Genomic DNA, 20,365 nt, shown 5'->3' with positions numbered 1-20,365 from the left:
ACCAACCAACCACATGATTTTGCTTCTTTGCTTAAATGCAATATACTCCACCACTCAAATCTCACATCTTGACTAGTTCGTAACTGGTTACCTAATTCATCATCCTTACTTCAAAAGATATTTCCTTTACAAAGAATGTTTTTGTTAATTTACTTGTTCTTTTAAAGTTTTTAATATGATTATTTATTTTATTTTAAAATATTAATAATTTATAACTTCAACATTAATATCATTATTTTATTTCACTCCTTATTCTTTATTTTAAAATATTAAAATATTAATAGTTTAAACATCTAATTTAATTTTAAATTTTGAAATATAATATTTTATAATTTATAATTAAAACTTTAAAATTTTTTATTTAAATTTTTTTTATTCTTTCTTTTCTATTGATAGGTCATCAAAGATTTAGTTATCATAATGGAGTGCTAATTGAGCACTTTTTGTTGTTGGATCTAGCCGCTAGAGTGCCAAGTCGACACTTCTTATGATCAGATTTAGCTATATAATTACTCTCTCATGATCAAATCTAACCATTAAGGCATCAATGTCGTCGTCACCCTTTATCATCCATCAGGGATAAAGGAAATTTAAAGAGAGAATGAGAGAGATAGATAAGTAAAGCAAGAAAGAAAAAATGAAAAAGTTTTGTATTAGATAAGATAATAATTTTTAAAAGTTAATTAGGGGAATTTTTGTTTAATAATTTTTTAGTCTATTCTTATATAGTCGGAATAGCCATCATCAACGAAGAGTCGATAATAGCAAAATAACTATTACCAAGTAAAGGTGAATAATAGCTATTTCAATCTTTCTCAAATAATCATTTCCAGAACCAGAACCAAACACAATTTAAAAAAAAAAAGTTCGAAATAAGGGGAATAGCACGAAATGGTTGTTGCAAGTACTCTTGGTAATAACTTGCACCCTGGGGTGGAGGTCCTGGAGGATCATATTGCTATGGGGGACCACGGTCTCTTTAAAATTTTTGAAACTTTTTAATTATTATATATATTTTTTAATGACCTTGGAAAGTAGTATATTTATGAGATTTGTGGCCTTTCAAAAATTTTAAAATTATTTATTTATTATACATATTTTTAATACTCCTCAAAATAATTTTTATTTAATAATTATTATAAATTATAAATAATAAAATAACCTCACAAACCTTAATCAATTTTATCGTAATTTTTAAGTTTATTCACATATCTTTCTCCCTGTCTTTTTTTTTAATTTTCTTTTTTTGTTCTTTTATTTTTGCTTTACTTTCTCTTATATAATTCACTATTACAACACATTTCATTATTTAAAAAATATTTATGAACTTGTGAGTTTCAACAAGTGCCACTCACCACTATTTCGTAAAATTAAGATATGATAAAGTTTTCTTTTTATTTTTTTTCATTCTATTTATATTATTTAATTATTTATATATTTAACCATTATGTGAAATTTTGTATATCGTATTTAATTATTTATATTTTATGTATTATATTTTATAAATTTAATAAACATTGTCAAGCACAATTTTTTTGTAAATTTTTCTTTCCTTATTCTGTTTGATTTACATGTTATTTAAAATTATTGTTTATTATGAATCTTTTGATTGTTATTGAAATAATTAGTTTTAAAAAATTTTAAACTTTAATCTTCTTCATATTTGACCTCTCAACTAAAATTGACTAACTTCTTCACCACATCAAACATGTTGAGCATATACCAAAATGTACAAGTGAAAATTTATTAAAGAAACCATAGACTGAATTGAATCCATATGTGTATTAATTCATGATATTGAGAAATATGATGAGCACCTTGCCTTTAGATAATTTACCATGGGGTACTATATCTGTTCATTATTTATGGTTGTTGTGGTATTGAAGGAATTTAAGTTTTTTTTTTTTATGCGGAGTTTATTTGGCCCAATATTGCTTGGTAACAAATATAGACAAAATCAAAAGAGGCATGGGACATTTACTCTAGAAAGCAGTCAAAGCTAAAACATGAAGTGTTGATAGCATGGAAAAAACCTGAACACTCATATGTGAAGTTGAATGTTGATGGCAGTGCCAAGGGTCAGCTTGGCACGGCAACAGCAGGGGGCATAATACGAGATGGCCATAGCAATTGGATCCTGGGGTTTACATATAAGATTGGAATCTCCTTTTTTCTTACTTGTTTTATACTGGAATAGAGGCTTAAGAAAGATTCAAGTCGAATCAGACTCATTGCTAGCAGTGTAGAAATTAACTAATCCTATATCTCTATCCAATTTGAATACTCATCTTTTGAGAAGAATTAAGGAACTTCTTAACTAGGATTGTGGTTGCTCAATTTCTCACATTTATTGTGAAATCAATCAATATGCTGATATTATGGTCACACATCATGATAACCAATCATTGAGGTTATATCTATTTGATTTTCCACCAGAAGATATTTCATACATTTTATTTGTAAGTACTTTTGGTGTTTCATGATCTAGAATAATGCAATTTAGTTGTTCTGTTTGTTCTCAATAATAATAAAAAAAAAAAAACAGTGGCATCCAGTGGTACAAGGACTTCCTCTTTTATCACCTGGTATGGCTCCAAAGCTAGGACAAGGACTTCCTCTTTTAGCACCTGGTATGGCTCCAAAGCTAGGACAAGGACTTCCTCTTTTATCACCTGGCATGGCTCCAAAGCTAGGACATCTTTTTTTTTTTCTTTAATATTCATATCATAAACACTTGTATACTGTGCCATTGTTTTATTAATCTTGATAATTTGTAATTAGCCATAAAAATTACTTAATATGCAGAAATAAATATAGTCACTAACATAAAAGATAATGTTATTGTTGGACGGTCAAAACAATTAATTATTTATAAATTTCTTTATGAATAATCAATTAGTAGGATATTTTAATATTTTTTTGAAAAAATTTGTTTTATTGGAAGTTTTGATCAATTAATTATTTATAAATAATAAAATTGTAAATTCTTTCTTTATGAATAATCAAATGGTAGGATATATTATATTTTTTATGAAAAATTTTGTCTTCTTGTTCATAATTCTCTCCCCCACAACCACAGCCTTGGTCGCCACGGCCCGCGCTCACACTGACACACAAAAAAAAAAAAAAATCAAGGGAAAGCTAATCCATTTATATTTAAGCGAAGCCAGTCAAACACCCCTCAAAGGATAAACCACCAAATTTTCCAAGCCGTCAGATCCAAGCCAACCACACATCTCTACCGTCCGATCTCCACCAATCCGGTTCCAAAACAAACAAGAAAAAGCCCGCCCCAATATTCTTGGCGCACCCAAAAAACCACAGAAAAAAAAAAAAAAAAAAAGAAAAGCCCCCTGAGGAAACTTCTTTCTATTGGGCCTTTTCCAGAATCGTCTCGAAGGCAATGGCCGAGACCACCAGCACCGAGAGATCCACTGGCACTGTCAAATGGTTCAGTGCCCAAAAGGGTTTCGGTTTCATAGCTCCCGACGACGGCGAAGACGACCTTTTCGTCCATCAAACCTCTATCCTTTCCCAAGGCTTTCGCACCCTCACCGATAACCAACCCGTCGAATTTGCCGTCGATTTCGGCGAAGATGGTCGAGCTAAGGCCGTTGATGTAATTCCTGTCCCCCGATCTCGCCGCCCTTCCCGTGGCGGTCGTGGTGGTGGAAGAGGTAGAGGTGCTGTCGGTGGTTATAGGAGAGGTGGTTATGGTGGTAGCATCGGAGGAGGAGGTGGTGGCGCGTGTTACAATTGTGGGAGGATGGGGCATTTGGCGAGGGATTGTTACCAAGGTGGTGGGAGTACGAGATACAGTGGCGGTCGTGGAGCTGGAGGTGGAGATGGTGGCGTAGGTAGAAGATACGGCGGCGGCGGCGTTGGTGGTGGTGGTGGTGGTGGAGGAGGAGGAGGAGGAGGGACAGGATGTTTTAATTGTGGAGAAGAAGGTCATTTTGCAAGGGATTGCCCTAATAAGTGATCGAGGAAAGAAAATTGAAGATATCTATCGCTACGTTATTTTGGGAGTATTGGTTATTTTTTTTATCGTGATGTTTCAAAGGGATTTATCAGCAAAAAAAGAAGAAATCGGAAAGTTCTTTGTTTTTCCGATTAGATTTTTCTGTTCCCACTTGTTTCTGAGTGATTTGGTAACTTCGGTAAAAAAAGAAAAGAAAAGTTTTTATTAGTTTACTTGATGTGTTATTGTTATTGTTCTTCTCTTATTCTTATCAATTCTTGTTCTTTTAATCATTTATTCATAGTCTTTACATGTGCACTATGAATGGGAAAAAAGAGTTCTTCCTTGATGTATGTCTGTTTATGTTGATTACTTCATTGTTTTTACTGGTTTTTTTAGTACCCATTTAAGTTTGATGCTTGAAAAAATATATGTACATGTCTTTGGGATATCAGCGGGTATTAATATGACGGTCCTGTCTTTTGAAAGAGATGGTAGTTGATTTTGGAGTATGTGGATAAAATGTCTTAGCATTTTGTACTTTTTTTTATCTTGAAACATAAACTTTGTGGAGATTTTTTTTTGGTTGTTTTAGAAAATCATGTCATTGAAAGGTACATTGAGAGCAAAATACAATTTTAAGATTTTCTAGAGATTCGCGGGTCTCTACTTGCTTGTTAGCTGCATTATGTTATGAGTATCTTAAAGGCCTTGATGAAGCAATCCTGACAGATATGCATGAACACTCAACTTATCTATTTCCTTTTGGAGAAAGATGAGGACCAAATCATCTATGTGTGGTGGGCCTTATAATCCTTATCCTGCTTTTATAACATTTGAGAGGTTGGTGTTCAATTGGTTAAGATTACATATACACTCACTCCTTGATAAGACTCAGTGAATGGTCTTAATCTCAAAGGTTCTGCTTTTTATGTTTAATTTTATTTCTTTTTCATGGACTGCTAACATAATTTTTCTTTATGGATTAATCCTTTTATTTATGGGGAAAAAGAAAAGAAACTATGGTTACATCTAATACCGCAACTGTTCTGGACTTTGAGATGGCATAATGGTATTGAATCTTTGCCTTATGTGTGTTAGCGGGTCAAAACCTGGAAGTGGAATGGGGTTGATATTCATATGAATGGCATTCATAATATTGAACATATCAAGTTATTGATTAATCATAATAAAAATAGATATTGCACCTTAGGTGTTGAATAGTATTACACCCTGTGAATTGGAACAGACAACAACTCATGCTTTTTATGAGCACAATTTCTCAGTATGGTCATAGTGTAAATAACTTTGATGCGCTAATGAATTTCAGAACTTCCTTCTGCTTTCTCTTTTTCTCTATTTAGGTTTAGAAAGTTGTTTAGTCATTAGGACAGAAGTTATGTGGCCGTGCAAGAATCCAAATTTTTAAACCACTTCTGCATGAGCAACAAATGAGAGTGCAAAGCAATTAGTTGTGAAAGTAATATATATATATATATATATAAAATTCGGAATTTAAGAATCTCTCATTGAGCTAATGAGCTATTTTTTGTTGTGAGGATCATTTTTGTAGTTCAAAAGCAAGAAATACTAGCTTAGTATTGTTGGCATTTTATTGTGTTGAAACCACATGAAGAAAGTAATTTTTTATGCTTATATCAGATGCATGTGGCTTTGGCCATCAAATTCTACTACTGTCTTGTCCTTGCAAGTGACAATCAAACCTGGTTGTGAAAAACATATTAGGTCACTGGCTATTCTTGTTTCATGCTAATGTACCTTATTGATTTCTGTTGATCTTCAAGTCTGAATCTATGGAGCTTTTGGCGAAAACTTTGGGGACTTGTCTGTGGTGGAACTGAGTTCACTAAGACAGGAAAGTAATCATAGTTGCCTAGAGCGCATGAAGGTTCAGATGTTGTTTTGATGAATACATTACGATTGGTGTTTACTAACTTTGAGAGTTGATGTGTTGTTCACCAAGGAGCCCTTGTGGAATTCTCTTGAACGGTATAACTTGATGAGTAACTTTTAAAAGATAAGAGTACTGGGGGAATCTGTTAACTGAGACTTTGCACTCTAAGTGTCATAAGGTTTAGGTTCCCTTACTTTGGCCATTTCAAGATGGTTGTCTGAAGTTTTTTTAGATAAAAAAAATGATGTTGAGAAACAGTTTTGCAAACTTCTAGTTCCCTCGGTTATTGTTGAAGAATTGGCAAATTTAAGGTAATTTCTTTGGTTTAATTCTTCCATTCTTTTGCTCTATTTGTTCTAAAATACATATGTCAGTAATTACTGGTATATTGGTCAAAGGGAACTACCTTTTATTGATGGTCTATCTGGCAATTGAGGAATTCAATTTTGCTGATCATGTAACTAAACAATTTAAAGAAAGAAAGTGAGAAATAGTGAGAAGAACTCATTAAGTGCTCTGTTCTTCCGACTGTGTGTTTGATAAGTTTCAATTTGTAATGTCATTCATGCTATGCTTCTATTAGTTTTCTTCAGTTGCAGTAATAAATTAAGGCTAGGAAAGAAAAATAATTCGCAGTTCTTTAATCATTGATTTGTTTAGAAGACATAAACCTGACAGTTTTGCTGACTTTCTGGTGCATATATTTCATAAGTGTATGAACTTCTTTTTATATATACTTTAAAGAAAGGATTACCAATAATAGGATTTGCCAGGACATTGTACATGGAGACTGTATAATTATTGGAATTGAATAGATTTTATTAGATCATTACAGCTGAATTATTGTCCAAGCCATGTATTGCTACTTTTAATTTCAAATTTTGATTTGGTGTTTTCTGTATCATCTCATCCTCTTCATTATCATGAAATTCTATGCATTGGTTGAAAATTTATCTGAGTTGGACTGGTTTCTCTGAGTAGCAGCATAAAGAATCTTAGGGGAGGGAGAAAGGGGATTTCATACTAACCCTGATGCCCTAGTCTTCATGATGCCTAATAATCACCTCATCTAAAGCTTTGTGGATGGAGATCTGTGTTTCAATCATGTTATGCGTGATTGAGATTGTTTCACCAGAATTTCAGGACCAAATCATTTGGAAGCTTATGACTTCCAGTTCTGACTATAGTTGGTCAATCTAATCTGTTGTAGTGTTACAGCATGCTGGGGATTACATGTCAAAATTAAGTTTATTCTTGAGAGTTCCAACAGAGGTAGTCCAATGGTATTTGTTTGTACAAAATCTGTGTAAGGAACATATCACAGGCATTTGACATTTGCGTATTTGACTTAATAATCTAGATGATTACTGGTTTTGAAGTTTTTGGAGACATGAATTGTCAGTAATACATGTTTTTTTTTTTTTTGAAAAGTCAGTAATATATGTTATTAACATTTCAATGATGTAAAATCTTGAATATTTAAAAGTAATTTTTAAGGGCAGCTTGCAATCTCTGACCAGCATGTACACTGTTCCTTTGTGGCATAGTCTTGGAATCTTGGTAGAATCACTGGTACACCGGGCTGCAAAGAGTACGGCATCAAGGACTGGATCTAGCCTCTCCCTAACCCCCCTCCCCTTCTTTTGCCTGGAATGAAGGGATGCCAGTTGCCTCGGAGGACAAGATCTTCAAGTATGTGAGCATTCAAATCTTTTGTTTTTGACAAATTAATGATTGCGTTTTGGGATATCTTTGAAAATTAATGTTATGTTTGAATATGTCAATGCAGTGTGGGAATCTATAATCTATTCATTTTGTTATTTCTATTATCTATAATTCCATATTTGTTATGTTTTAGTGCGTCTGACTATCTGAATAATTTCTTTCAAGAACCATTGTTGTATGCCTTTCGAGAATCTAAACCAACATCATAAATTGAACATGGTTTCAGAATCTTGTTATGTCTGTTAAAAGGGCACACGCAATACCTTGTGTTTTTCCAGAACTAAGATGTGTAATACATCTGGGTGATGAACTCTATCTTCTCATTTTTACAATTTTACTCTAAAATTCCTTTCGTCTAGCCAGGATGAGTTGGGCTACGCCATTTCCTGAGGCGGAAGATTCATGTTGCGTATCTGCATTGCTCATTGCTGAAATGCTGAAAAACTCTATTAACCAGAAGCAGACACCACCCCCCCCCCCCCACTTCCCCTGTGAAGATTCAGTGAGATGATACAAACTGGACCTCTGAATGTGACAGTAGCAGCAACTGGGCTGGATGTATATGCCGCTTTGATTGTCTCATGATGGTGCCCAGCAGGCCCAGAATTTTTTACCCGCCACATATATGTATATATATTTCTTTTTTTCTTAATTTGACCATTCCGTTTCAAAGTCTTAGGACAAAACAAAACGACAGGGGTGATCTCACCTTATGCAAGCAGCATGTTTATCAGATGGATCTTTTTAATCCATGGGGGGTCTTAAAATCAATTTCCTTTGACATTACATCACAGTTTGCTGTGTCCAAAGTCATAACTTAAAGCAAAAGATATGACTTTAACTATTCATCATGCTGACAAATTTACCTTTTCTTTCACCCCATGAATCACGTCGATTTGATAATACTGTATAAGGAGAAAACTACTATCTCATTGCGTTTAATATTGCAGCGTGCAAAGTAAAGGCATTCTACTGCACTCACCACAAACTGTAGGACAAGGACAAATCATACAGAAGCACAACATGCACATCACAATATTTTTCAGTGCTCCTTGTCCTAATAGCAGCCTTATCGTAGAAACTTCCCCGTGGGCCCAATATTTTGACTCCCTAGCCAGCATTGGCTTACGAGAAATCGCCTTCTGTTTTGGGGGCTCTCTTTCTCTCAAAATTCTGATGATTGATTCTTCTTCGGCTTGGATTCAGTAGACATTGGCCGTAGATAGAGATAGCAGAAAAAAGCAAAGTCAAAAGAACAGTATGGGCCAATGTTTAGGTGGGCTGTAACGACAGGGAAAGCTGAGGCTCTCCCGTCAGTACTCCTCTCCCCTAGGGAAATTATCATGTCCCCATGCAGGTCACTTCATTGCCTTCGTATCGATTCTTCATTGCACGAAATGTTTAGGGAAAATAGGGCAATGCTACCGTGCTCTATGATTTCATAGCGTAAACCGTAAGATATTTATCTTGTAATATCTTAAATAATTCATGATATCTTGTCACATATATATAACATGATGGAAATGCTCGAGAAAATAGAATCTATGGATATTTGCAAGAGTTTCTGTATCATAGTTTACAGATAAAATGGCATGGTACAAACACGCAAGATTCATATGTCCTGTCATGATGCTTCTGGTCTAATGTTTCAGCACATAAATAAGTTTGCCCGCAAGTAAACCCCAGGAGGGTTTGAGGGGAGGGGGGGTCTACTTATTTTTGTCCTCGCAATTCCGAGTTGAACTCTCATGCCAATTTACTATTCATAAACAGCTGCTGCCCCTGATCTTGTTAACCAATTGAAATGATGTTCTATAGCTTGCATGCATGTTGGAACAAATGATTGAAACTATGGTCATTTGAAACATTAATTATTGAACGAGAAAAGCTTTTAAGTCTGGTTTAAATTGTAGTACTTAATTGATACTTGGATTATCATCTTGAAGACCAGAGTTGGAGTGGATACATAGCAATATTATTATTACATTACTTAAGACTGCATAATGCTTGCCCCACAATTATATTGTTAATCCTATATGTAAATGACTTGGATATATCATGTTCGAGACTTTTCTTCAGTTCATTAAAACTTAACCCAGTTTACTACATGTCACAACTCTTTGATCCAGAAAGTTTCTACAAATAAATTTATGGAATGGTAACAGATAAGAAGAGTCCACAACTTTCTACGAACATAGATACTTTCGGAGAGCGTAAGTCCACCAAGTTGGGGTTAGTATAATCCTATAAGGCAAACCGAGCAAGCAAAAATTTAGGCAATTAGGCAAAGGTGGGAGCTGTATTTTTGTTACCTTTAGTCACTACAAAATAATGCTGTCAATGTGAGTTGATGCTGATGTCAGAAGAAAAATCCAACCATGTGATGACAGATGTAACCTCACATCATAAATTTGGTATGTCTCTGAGTCTGACCATTGCAAAGATACGACAAGTAGGAACCCAACACACGGGTACCTTACCCTCACTGTTCGATCATGCTGCATAAATTTTTGACCAGAAGATTTGATTCCTGTACCATAAGGTTACAAGGTGAATGAATACAAGGGTTACATATTAAATGCCTTTGGACAAGTCTCTATGTTGGCAATTGCTTTGATGCTTCCTGTTTTATTCTATTTTATTTTTGGAAAATGAAAGATACAAGATGAAATATAAAAATGTTCAAACTATCAAGTTTTTTTAACCATCTATTTGATTTGATTTAGTTTTTAAAACTTAGATAAATGAATTATTTAATTTCTTAAATTAAAACAGCACGTACTATATCTAGTAAAAATCAGACATTCTACATTAACATCAATAAATCCAGAACTGTTTATAATTAATTAAAGCAGATAAATTTATCATTTGAGTCAATTCCTTGCTGATTACTATCCATTTTTGAAGCCATGGAATGATGCTGGAGAACATTCAGTTCACTTTAAAGCTTGTTTGTGGATGGTTTCAACAAATGTGTGAACATTGGCTTATCCTTTTTCACCACTTGTCAAACCAAATGAAGATTTTAAGGACCCCATAAGTCGAGTGGCTGGTCAAAAGCATTTCTTTGTGTGGATAGCCAGATTCATTGATCTTGGAGCTAGAAGAAGAAATAATTGAAACTAATATACCTTGGCAATGACCAGACAATCCTTATCTTAGAAAGTTCTTTATGGATATGTTAGGGGTTTGATGGGGACTGATCATGTGAGATAACCCCACTACCAACCAGTCGATGACCTGACTATTTTGTAGTTAAACTACCTGCTATCAGGTTTAGAGAGGAACTCTGTTGACGAAAATTTTCTCATTCACTACTGTTACACACCCAATTGTAACTCTCCAACTACATGTCACTTTCCCTTGCCATCTCTTGTTTGTAAGCTGTTTGCTTCGGATTAGGTTTAGAAAGGGGAATATTGCTTTTGAGTTGCATAGGCTTTAAGGAATGAGTAGTGGGCATCACTGCTTTTGCTTTTGTTTTAACTTTTTCTCCAAGTTGTCACCATTTTTCTTTTCAGAACGAAAGTCACTTTATGAAATGATGATGGGAAGTCCTTAAGAAGCCCAAAAGCCCATGGGTCCAAATTCATGGGCCCACAGGATCATCAACCCTTAACTCCTTGGTTTAGGTCACAGCCCAAAAACGCAAGCCATTCCTTCCCAAAGCAAAGTTACGATGAAGAGATTAGACGTAGGAAATTAGAACAAAGAAGGAAATGATTTGGACCATTGTCAATTGCATGCAGTAATTATGAGGGCATGGTCCTACAACTTACAAAAATGGTCTTAAACCCGAACTCCCTCATGTGGGTGACACCAATAATTATATGTGTTCCATTCAGCTGCTTCCAATCACCAAATGGTTGAATCCTTGAACTGGTTTGCCCATTTTCACATGTCATCAAACGCATTGTACAAAGGGAACAAATCAAATTAGGCAAACATCCAATTTGGAGTTATGAGAATAAGACGCTGCAAAAAGACTTCAAATGCCTAACGACAAACCAAGTTGTGTCAAATTAGGCCCTCTATCATTGAAGTTCTAACATCCCATCAAGCTTTGCTCCCTATAGTTACAGCTGCCCCATTGTGGAGCAGAGCAGGTATTTGTAAGCCAATTCCGCAAGCTATATCCCACATCATACAAATGTAATCTCTTTCTTTTTCCTCACATGGCATGTGAACTGTGAAGTGATTTGCTGCAAAAATTGATATAAACCTACCGCTGTGAGAAAGATGAAATACCATCAGATGAGTTCTGACCCTTTTAGGACTTTTAGTTTGGCCCTGGTGGACCATTAACTCCAAATTCTAGATTCAATAGAGTCAGATTTAATCATGGTTTCAGATTGTAGGAAAAAGACTTTGTGAGAGCTATGGGTTGTTCAATTAAGTAGCATTCCCGCTGGAAGGCAATAAAAAACAATGTCCTAGAAAACTTCTGATATGAATGAAATAGAAACAAATTCGAGACTTGAACATCTTAGTTTCGACAATTGTCAATCAAATATCCATGAAAACTAGCAAGTCCAAGCCAGTATTTGCCATTCAATGATGTTTTAATTGACAATATGAGATATGGAGAGGTTAATCCCAGGAAAACCAAGGGACTTTCATCCCTTAAGAGGGATTAATCAACACACAAGTTACAGCTGTAGGTCCGTATAGGGGTGGCCATCATTGCCATCACACCTCATATGAAAACCATTAATAATAGCTCTTACAAGAACAAAGGGAACAAAACAGAAAAAAAAAAAAAGAAAAGTAAAAGGGAGTTACAAATTCCAATCTCTTTACACACTTACAAAAGTATCTTAATTTTGTTAATCACCATTTTTGAAGAAGAATATCCCTATTCAAGCCTTGTGAGGGGGGCATTGATAGCACTTGGTGAACAAGCCAAATGTATCAATCTGTTGTATGAAATTGAGCATGCTTGCCCATCCACCAAACCCGAATCCCACAATCAAAACCCATACCACTACAAAGGCATTCATGGAGTACATGCCAGCCCAGCCTCCTAGGAATGATGGTGGTCTCTCCACTGCATTCTGCCAAGAGAAGAAAAGGAAAAAGAAAAAGAATATTAGTTAAAAACTTAAAAGAGCTCAATAAAGGTAGCTTTATTTGAGGATAATGATTATGAGAATTAAAGATGCCTTACCTCTCGGGCGGCTGCAGGCGCAAAAGTTATCATGTGAGCTAATGAAGGAATTATGTAAACGGTGAAGCTGACAAGGAGAGATCCAACAGTGGAATTGATAGGGCCAAAGAAAGGGAAGATAATTGCCAGGAACCAAATTGGGATCACCACCGGGAGTCTAGCCAGTGCCCTCTTGAACAAACTCTTTGTTTCATGAACCCCAATGAATTTCTCCCACACAAAGTATAGAGGAGTGCAGGCAAATCCAAATGTAATAAACTGAAACAATTAATATTTATGCAGAAGATGTTAATCCAAACCCGAGCTTTATTCACTCAAATTGAAACAATTAGTAGTACAAGTTTTCATTAGCTTTATGAAATTATGACTCAATTGTAAGTTTTTTTTTTTTTTTTATAATTTAGAGAGAGGAGATTTGAACCCTACTTATTAGGTAGGGGATTATACACCAACTAATAAATCAAATGCTAGGATACTGACTTAACTGTAAGTTAATTTAATACTTATATTAATAAGATAAATTCATAATGGAAATAGTAACCTGATGAATGAGCATGAGAATAATAGCAGTATCTCGGAATCCAGTCCTTGGGAGCAATGATAAAGCATTGGCATGGGTAAGAAGCAAGTCACCAAAAGCCCAGTAAACAGCGGAAGCTGATGGTAAAGTTAGGGTTAACACATAAAGTGTAGCTATCAAGTATATCATCTTGAACTTTTGTGGCTTCCACATCGCATGCATAATCTCCCTACACATATAAACATTTTAACAATGATTAAAAACCAAGTTTTATATCGCTTTTGTTTTGAGCAGTTTCTTTACTGCAATCAATTTTTCACTGGAAGAGGTTTCATCATGCGTTTTGGTACAGGCTACTGATCTGAACATATTCCCTCGTCTAGGAAGCAATAATTTGAGGTCAATATGTTGTGAATTCTTGTAAGCATTTGGACATATAAAGATTTATGTTAAAAAAAGTAAAGATTTGAATGTTTGATTTTATGTACGTAATATAGCAAGTATTGGATCCTCACACTGTGACAGCATGTCCACCAAAGGTGTAGAGAATGTTGGTGGCTCCTGTGAAGTAGAGAACCATCTTGGTTGGCCCTGAGTGCTTCACTCCCTCAATCTTCACATGTAAAAACAAAAAGAAATTATGAGGAGAATAAAACATGACAGATTCTTTTTAAAAAAAATCAAAAAATAAAAATAGAAGAGCTGTTATGTCAAGTACCTGTCCATGGATAAGGGAAGCAATTGTCAGGTACCATGCAGTGTAAGAAGTCATGATGAGGCCCAGAAATGACCAAATTCTGTAGTTATGGAATGAAGGAATAAACACAGTTGTTGCACAGCAGGCGCCAAAAATGTACGTCCAAGTTCTCTTGTCAAGGTTGTCATTTATATAATAGATGTTGCTGTAACATTAATGGAAATCAGAACAAAGTGGATAATATCACCCCATAAAACATCCAAATGGAAAGAAAACATTTGCGTTAATTATGAATTATTATGATTCATATAGTTTATCATATTACTTCCCCCAGCACATTTACCTTGCACAGGCAATTAACTGAATCACAGATCCAAACAGAAGGAAAGTGCAGTTGAAAAGAAGCCCTACGTTTCTCCAATGTTTCCCCAACAACCCATCAAGAACTTCAAACCACTGCAAGCAGCAAGTAAAAGCAAGGAAATTGAAAAAATAACTCAAAAAAATCGTAACTTTTTCCTTTTTTTTCAAACACTTTTAAGTATGCACTTCAAGCATTTGACTCATTGATTGATATATGATCTTTTTACTTAAAGAGTAAATTCAAATCCCTTCCTTTTATTATAAAAAATAAAAAACTTTTTAAGTATGAAAAAGTAGACTAGCTACTTGCTAGGTCAGGTCTTTAGAGTCTCTTCACCTGAATTACATGATTCCTGAAATCAACCTTCTCTCTTTCCTTCCTTGTTCTGTACTCAACATAAAGTACACTTATAAGGTATGCTGTCCAGCTTCCCATCAGGCCATAGAATAATTGAAATAGAATCCCAGATAACATTCCCAGTTGTGAGAATGAATATGGCAGTGTGAGTAGCACTTGAGCAACCTACAGTTTCATAACAAAGAAGCAAGTAAGCAACAGAAAAATTTAGCTCTTATGAGCTAGTATTAGTTTTTCTATGCCAAAATGTAAAAGAAAAAGGTTTGTGACAAGAGAAAGAGTGCCTGGTTAGAAGCACAGCTGAACCATGCATCATAGACTGAGCCACCGTGCCAAAACAACTTTGAAAATTTGCTCTTTGCAGAACTGGAATCCCCTTCTTCTCTTTCCATTTCTACATAGTTTCCAGCTACGATAGTTTCAACCTTCTCAGATGCCATGTTTTTCTGACTGTGAGACTCAGTGGCGATGTTGGGGCAGTAATGGACTAACTTGGAGTCTATTTTTATAGATGTTAGAAAGTTCTGCTTTCTCCTCTCTACTTGTTAAGCTGCTGCCGCAGCCTGCTGCTCCTTTCGTTAACCTTTAAAAAAATACTTAAAAGAAATGCTTGAGCAATAATTGAGTCACCCCACTGGGGACCTAGCTAGGTCACCCTTTGAACTGTAGACATATACTCTCAAGATCACATGCTCTTTCCAATGTTGGTTCTAGCTTTAGCTTTCATTGGTGGGTGATGTATATCTGTCCCCCACGGGTGACAGGCTTATTTCACTGTTCTTTGTTCTTTTGGACCTGACGGGAAGGTGATGGGTCCAGGCTCTCATGCATTGCACGAGCGGGGTGGCCCACTAGGGGTCCCATTTCATTACAAAGAAACCATGGAAATATTGATTGATCTTGAAATAGATGTAGAAAGAAAAATGTAGTATATAAAAAATAAAAAGTGAGAGAAAAAAAGAAATTTAATTTAGTCATGAAGGATTGAAAGGAGATACCCTTCAAAAAGAAAAGCAGAGTTGTGTATGAATATTAGGGGATGTGGGGGTCTGCTAAAGATGGAGTGAATGATTGCTTCGAGGGTGAGCTTTGGTGCTAAACATCATTAGTACCACACGTGTGCCAACTGGCTTTATAAAAGGATTTTCATCACCTTCTTCTCTTTTCTGTGTATGGTCTTTCGGATTTTAGGGGTCTAAACCAAGATTGAAGGGGTTGATTAGATCAGAATTTTTCTTGCGACTTAGTGTCTTTTCTCTTTGGCCCATTTGATTAGGCATCCCAACCATGATCTTGAAATCCTCCCCAGCATGTTAAAATTAGGTGGCCTTATTTAGAATCTGGCGACATGTTCAAATTACGGGAATAATTGAGTTGGGATGTCATGTTTCACCCCTGTTTAATTCTATAATTTTGGTAATTCAGACCATGAGTAAAACAGGCCTTACCCTATATATAACATGGCATTAACTTTACTTCTTTCAAGTGTTGGAGAAATCAAAGAACCATTTTGAAGAATTGAGTTTGCCTAAATACTTAGTCCATACATCATCATCATCCACACATATACAATAGCCATTTTCCATTTTTGCATGCTTAGCTTTGTGGCAAACATGACAAAGATATAAGTGAGAGAGCCTCCTAGGATTTCTATTGTTGGTCCGGTCCAAGCTTGTGCTATCAGGCAATCCATCAAGCATGCAAAGCCAATGGATCGGAGCTTCTTAATTGCAATCATGTTTCCTCTTTTGAATTATTTTCACCAGTTAATTAGTACTGATGTAAAAACTGAAGGAATTTTCACCAAAAACCTTTTCACCAATTCATTCCAATTAATCCACTATTCATCGGCAAACAGTAATATTTTGTTGTTAGGCTGTTAGATCAATGCTTTAAGATCATAAACAAGTTAGGCAAAAGGTAATTAGACAGCTCGAAAATGATACTTGTCATTATTTTGACTGCCTTTAATCAAACAGCTTTCACAATTAAAACACAATCAACCAGCTTTCTTCTTTTTTTTTTCTATTACGTGATGAACAATACAATTCAGCTTTGCATCAATCATAATCATCTCCGAACCTTTTTTTTTCTTCTTTTCCAAAACCACCCGTAGCTTTCTCCAGGATTCTAAATATCTCTAAAATACAACATGGAATATCTCCCTGCACTACCACAAATAGTTCAAGTCCTGCAATTCATAAGTTACTCGCCTTAATTTGCTTAGTTTCCTTGTTGCCTTTTCTCATGAACAATCTAAATATCTACAATATTCTATGAACTAATTATTACACTTATTACGTTATTAAAGAGATTTTTCGTATACGTAATTATAAATTCATTTTAAATTTTAAGAGAACATTTGATTCACGAAATAAATAGAGAAAGAATTGAGTAATTATCTTATAAGAATAAAATAAAGTAAAAGTAATTAATTATCATATAGTTTGGTTCATAAAATAAAATTATCATTTTAATATTATTTCATTATTTGGTTGACAAGAAAAATTTGGAAATAACTAAGATTAAATGATAAAATGAAAAAATATACCCTTTATTAACATTTAGAGTGCATTTTGTCAAAAAATAAAACCCCTAAGAATAAGTGGTAAGACAAAATTACTCTTTACTATAATTTAATAAATATTATCACCAAAATACTCTTAATTTACGCTTAAATAATATTTTCATCAAAAGACAAAAATTCTAGTGTGATGTTAAGTTATATTTAAATGTGAGGTAGTAGGATGCAATAGAAACATAAATAACATGGGCAATTTTAGTTATGCTTTCAAATCAAAATATTTACATGTCAATCTAAAAGGAAAATTGCTGATAACTCTAAATTCCTATACGCTTATATACCAAGTGCATCTAGATCTTGACCCACTTCACATGTGAAAGTATGAGAACAGAGGCCACTCTTTCTGGGAAAAAAAAATGGGGGACCAAACACCTGCCTAAAGCTCAAAAGTTATTTCGAATACCCCACTTTGACTTGGAGAGAGTACTGGTTTACTGATACATCATTTTTTTTCTTCTTTTTTTTTTTTAAGTTCCAACATGATCAGCTGATGATTTTGGTTTTGTTTGGATGCGGGGAAAATGAGTGTGGACGATAAAGATACGGGACCTTAAATTAGATGGGATGTGGACAATTAAACCCATGGATTCCTCGTCGGAAAACAAGTTTCATACAAATCATGTAATTGTGCAACTTGACTTGAATAATGGAAAATACCTTTGAAATTCTGGAGATCCTAAGTTTATAAACGGTGAATGATAATAAAAAGTAACGCAATTATGGATAATCATGAAATCTCTAAGTACGGCACTTCACTCTCACAGTTGCTTATGTTTCAATGATGTCATGCTAAATTCATGAATGGCAATTTTCTACCTGGAAAAAGAATACCTTTGGGTGGAAAAAGCTTTTCAATGGCTGCATTGTCCCACGTACTTAAAGATGCATGATTATTGATCTATCTATGCCTTTTTTCTTTTCCTTTTTCTTCTTCGATATTTGATCAAACCAATCAGATAAATTGAAAAGCAATCGAGTTTCCGATCGTGTTTCAATTATTTTACCTTGAATTATGGTGTGATGATGATCCTTGTCCAAGCCCATGTTACATCTACTGTGATACAAAACCCTACTCTCTCTGCGAATTGTGATATGCCAAGTCAAGTGCAACTAGATACTTGAATTGAAACCCCATCACCCAAATTTTCCTTTTTGCCTTGGGATCAATCATAGGCTAACTGGTTTATCATCATGGCCCATCGAACGTGGATGGGCTCTGACCAGAATCTAGCTTGGTCCAGCCAACGATTGGGTAACAACAGCCATTGCTCCATGTTCTCTGGCCTCTTTTTTTTCTTTTTCTCCAAAAGTTCAAGGTCAGCACTGTGCTTTGAAAACTGCACTGAGTTTCATATTTTGATGATATCTCCAAACTCCAAAGCAGATCGGTATCATCTTCATTTTGGTCCTCAAAGTACTAAAGCTAATGGTTAATGGTCCCATAAGAACCAGCACTCCAGCTGAAGTGTTTCACAAGAATCAAAAAGAAAAATGTGTATTGCTTTTTCCGTTCAAGTACTATAAAGTTAATGGTTTATTTCACTTTTTTTCATTTTATTTTTCATCTCATTTATGTACCTCTCTAGCAATTTATTTAGATGAGCTTGATTTACAGGCTCCATCGCAAAGGTTGATCCAAAACCGCAGCTTGATATTCTGTCCCCAATCAGCCCATAAAAGATTTATAGTAGCCTCAGTTGGGCTTTGACTTTGAGCAAGGGACTACAAATGCAATAGCAGGCTCATAAATATTTGTATCTCAATGGGTCCTTTGTAACGTCAAAGGAGGATAAAATTTTGACGTTAGGAGCTGTGAAAACTTTGCTTATAACCCCAAAACCTGGCAGTGATGTTTGTCTTTGAAACGTACCAAGTGAGATAGATACATGGATATATAACAAATAATTCACCCCTGAATGAATGAGAAAAAATAGTTATACAAAATTTGCTGCAGTGCAGTTTCTTTTTCGACTAAAGCAGAGTTTTGTACTCGTCAGTGAGAATATCTGAACAGCTAATTGGGTGAAGAAAAGAAGAGGCAAACGTGACAACAATTGCCGACCAAATCATATCTAAGGATATGTATAGTATTAGAAACAGAGCTTTCTTGACATGAAATCTTCCCGTCACACTGACTCATAGCCACATGGCTCACAGAATTTTAACGATTAGAAGCTGTAAATTAGAGGAGCTCCTTTTCAGCTTTGCCTACCTTTAAGCTCCTTTTACTTGGTTGAGCTTTTGCCTGCATAGCCAGAAGATCTTCCCGAATTTAGGAAGTCATGACAGATCTATGCGAGAGGCTTTTAAGTGCATTTGCAAAAGTATTGAATGTCAACCACATATTGATATTTTCTAATAAATAAGGTCTATGGGCATCTTGATGGTGCATGCAGGAAATACTGTGTTTTATATATCCTTTGATTTGTAGAAAAGAAATTCAAATTTAATTTTTTGGATAAGATAATTTGTATATTTATTATTGGATCAAATGTTTGAGTGTAATGTTATAAAAGATTAATAATCATCAAAATTTGTAATGCAAAAATAATAAATATATATTGATTTCCCTCAAAATACAAATACAAAAATGAATATCACCAAACCTTGCATATAAATACTAGGATAATATAATCTTCTTTTAAGGTTTTGTTAAAGAGATCACTTCTAAGAGAAAGTGAAGAACTGAGGTGAATACTGTTTTTCCTTTTCGATCACATTATGCCGATGTTGGTGGAACTAGGGTGTCCGAAAATTAATACTTACCCAAAAAGAGGAAAGAAAAAAACAGGATTGTCAAAAAAATTTGATGGTAAAGATAGGCTATAACCAATGAGGCATCAGTATGTGGCAGATTCTGTCGGCCCATGGTGGGCATTAAAAGTGAAAGAGAATTGGAACCTGAATAAACTTGCGGGAAAGGATTAGGAAAAGAATCATGTAGCCTCTGGGGAAAAGCCGTCTTGATGTAGTTAATGCTTCGGGTTTTGACTATTCCCGCCCTTCCTCCGCACGTATTCTTCACCCCCTATTGCTTTAAATGCCTGCTGCAATAATTTTTCAAATGACTCAGTA

The 20,365-nt window shown here is 34.9% G+C and overlaps 2 protein-coding genes and 1 long non-coding RNA gene across 3 annotated transcripts; 2 read left to right on the top strand and 1 right to left on the bottom strand.

Moving 5' to 3' along the window:
* Window positions 1-3,192: 3,192 nt before the first annotated feature.
* On the top strand, window positions 3,193-4,194 carry LOC148761136 (cold shock protein 2-like). The gene has a single exon (XM_088808854.1). The coding sequence runs from the start codon at window positions 3,404-3,406 to the stop codon at window positions 3,980-3,982; it is 579 nt and encodes a 192-aa protein (XP_088664980.1). The 5' UTR covers window positions 3,193-3,403; the 3' UTR covers window positions 3,983-4,194.
* Window positions 4,195-4,886: 692 nt separating this feature from the next.
* Window positions 4,887-8,253, top strand: LOC18592287 (uncharacterized). The gene is made up of 3 exons (XR_001929067.2): window positions 4,887-6,187; window positions 7,424-7,568; window positions 7,965-8,253. It is a non-coding gene; the product is annotated as an uncharacterized LOC18592287 (long non-coding RNA).
* Window positions 8,254-12,114: 3,861 nt separating this feature from the next.
* On the bottom strand, window positions 12,115-15,331 carry LOC18592286 (auxin transporter-like protein 3). The gene is made up of 8 exons (XM_007018926.3): window positions 14,991-15,331; window positions 14,686-14,871; window positions 14,329-14,441; window positions 14,007-14,190; window positions 13,804-13,901; window positions 13,310-13,517; window positions 12,769-13,026; window positions 12,115-12,655 (listed from the first exon to the last, which is right to left on the bottom strand). Exons 1-8 carry the CDS (start codon window positions 15,144-15,146, stop codon window positions 12,461-12,463), a joined length of 1,398 nt encoding a protein of 465 aa, XP_007018988.2. The 5' UTR covers window positions 15,147-15,331; the 3' UTR covers window positions 12,115-12,460.
* Window positions 15,332-20,365: the final 5,034 nt, after the last annotated feature.

The sequence above is a fragment of the Theobroma cacao genome, chromosome 8 (assembly GCF_053813885.1).
Source record: "Theobroma cacao isolate CCN51 chromosome 8, ASM5381388v1, whole genome shotgun sequence".
Lineage (NCBI taxonomy): Eukaryota > Viridiplantae > Streptophyta > Magnoliopsida > Malvales > Malvaceae > Theobroma > Theobroma cacao.
This window is presented reverse-complemented; position numbering and strand designations above follow the sequence as displayed.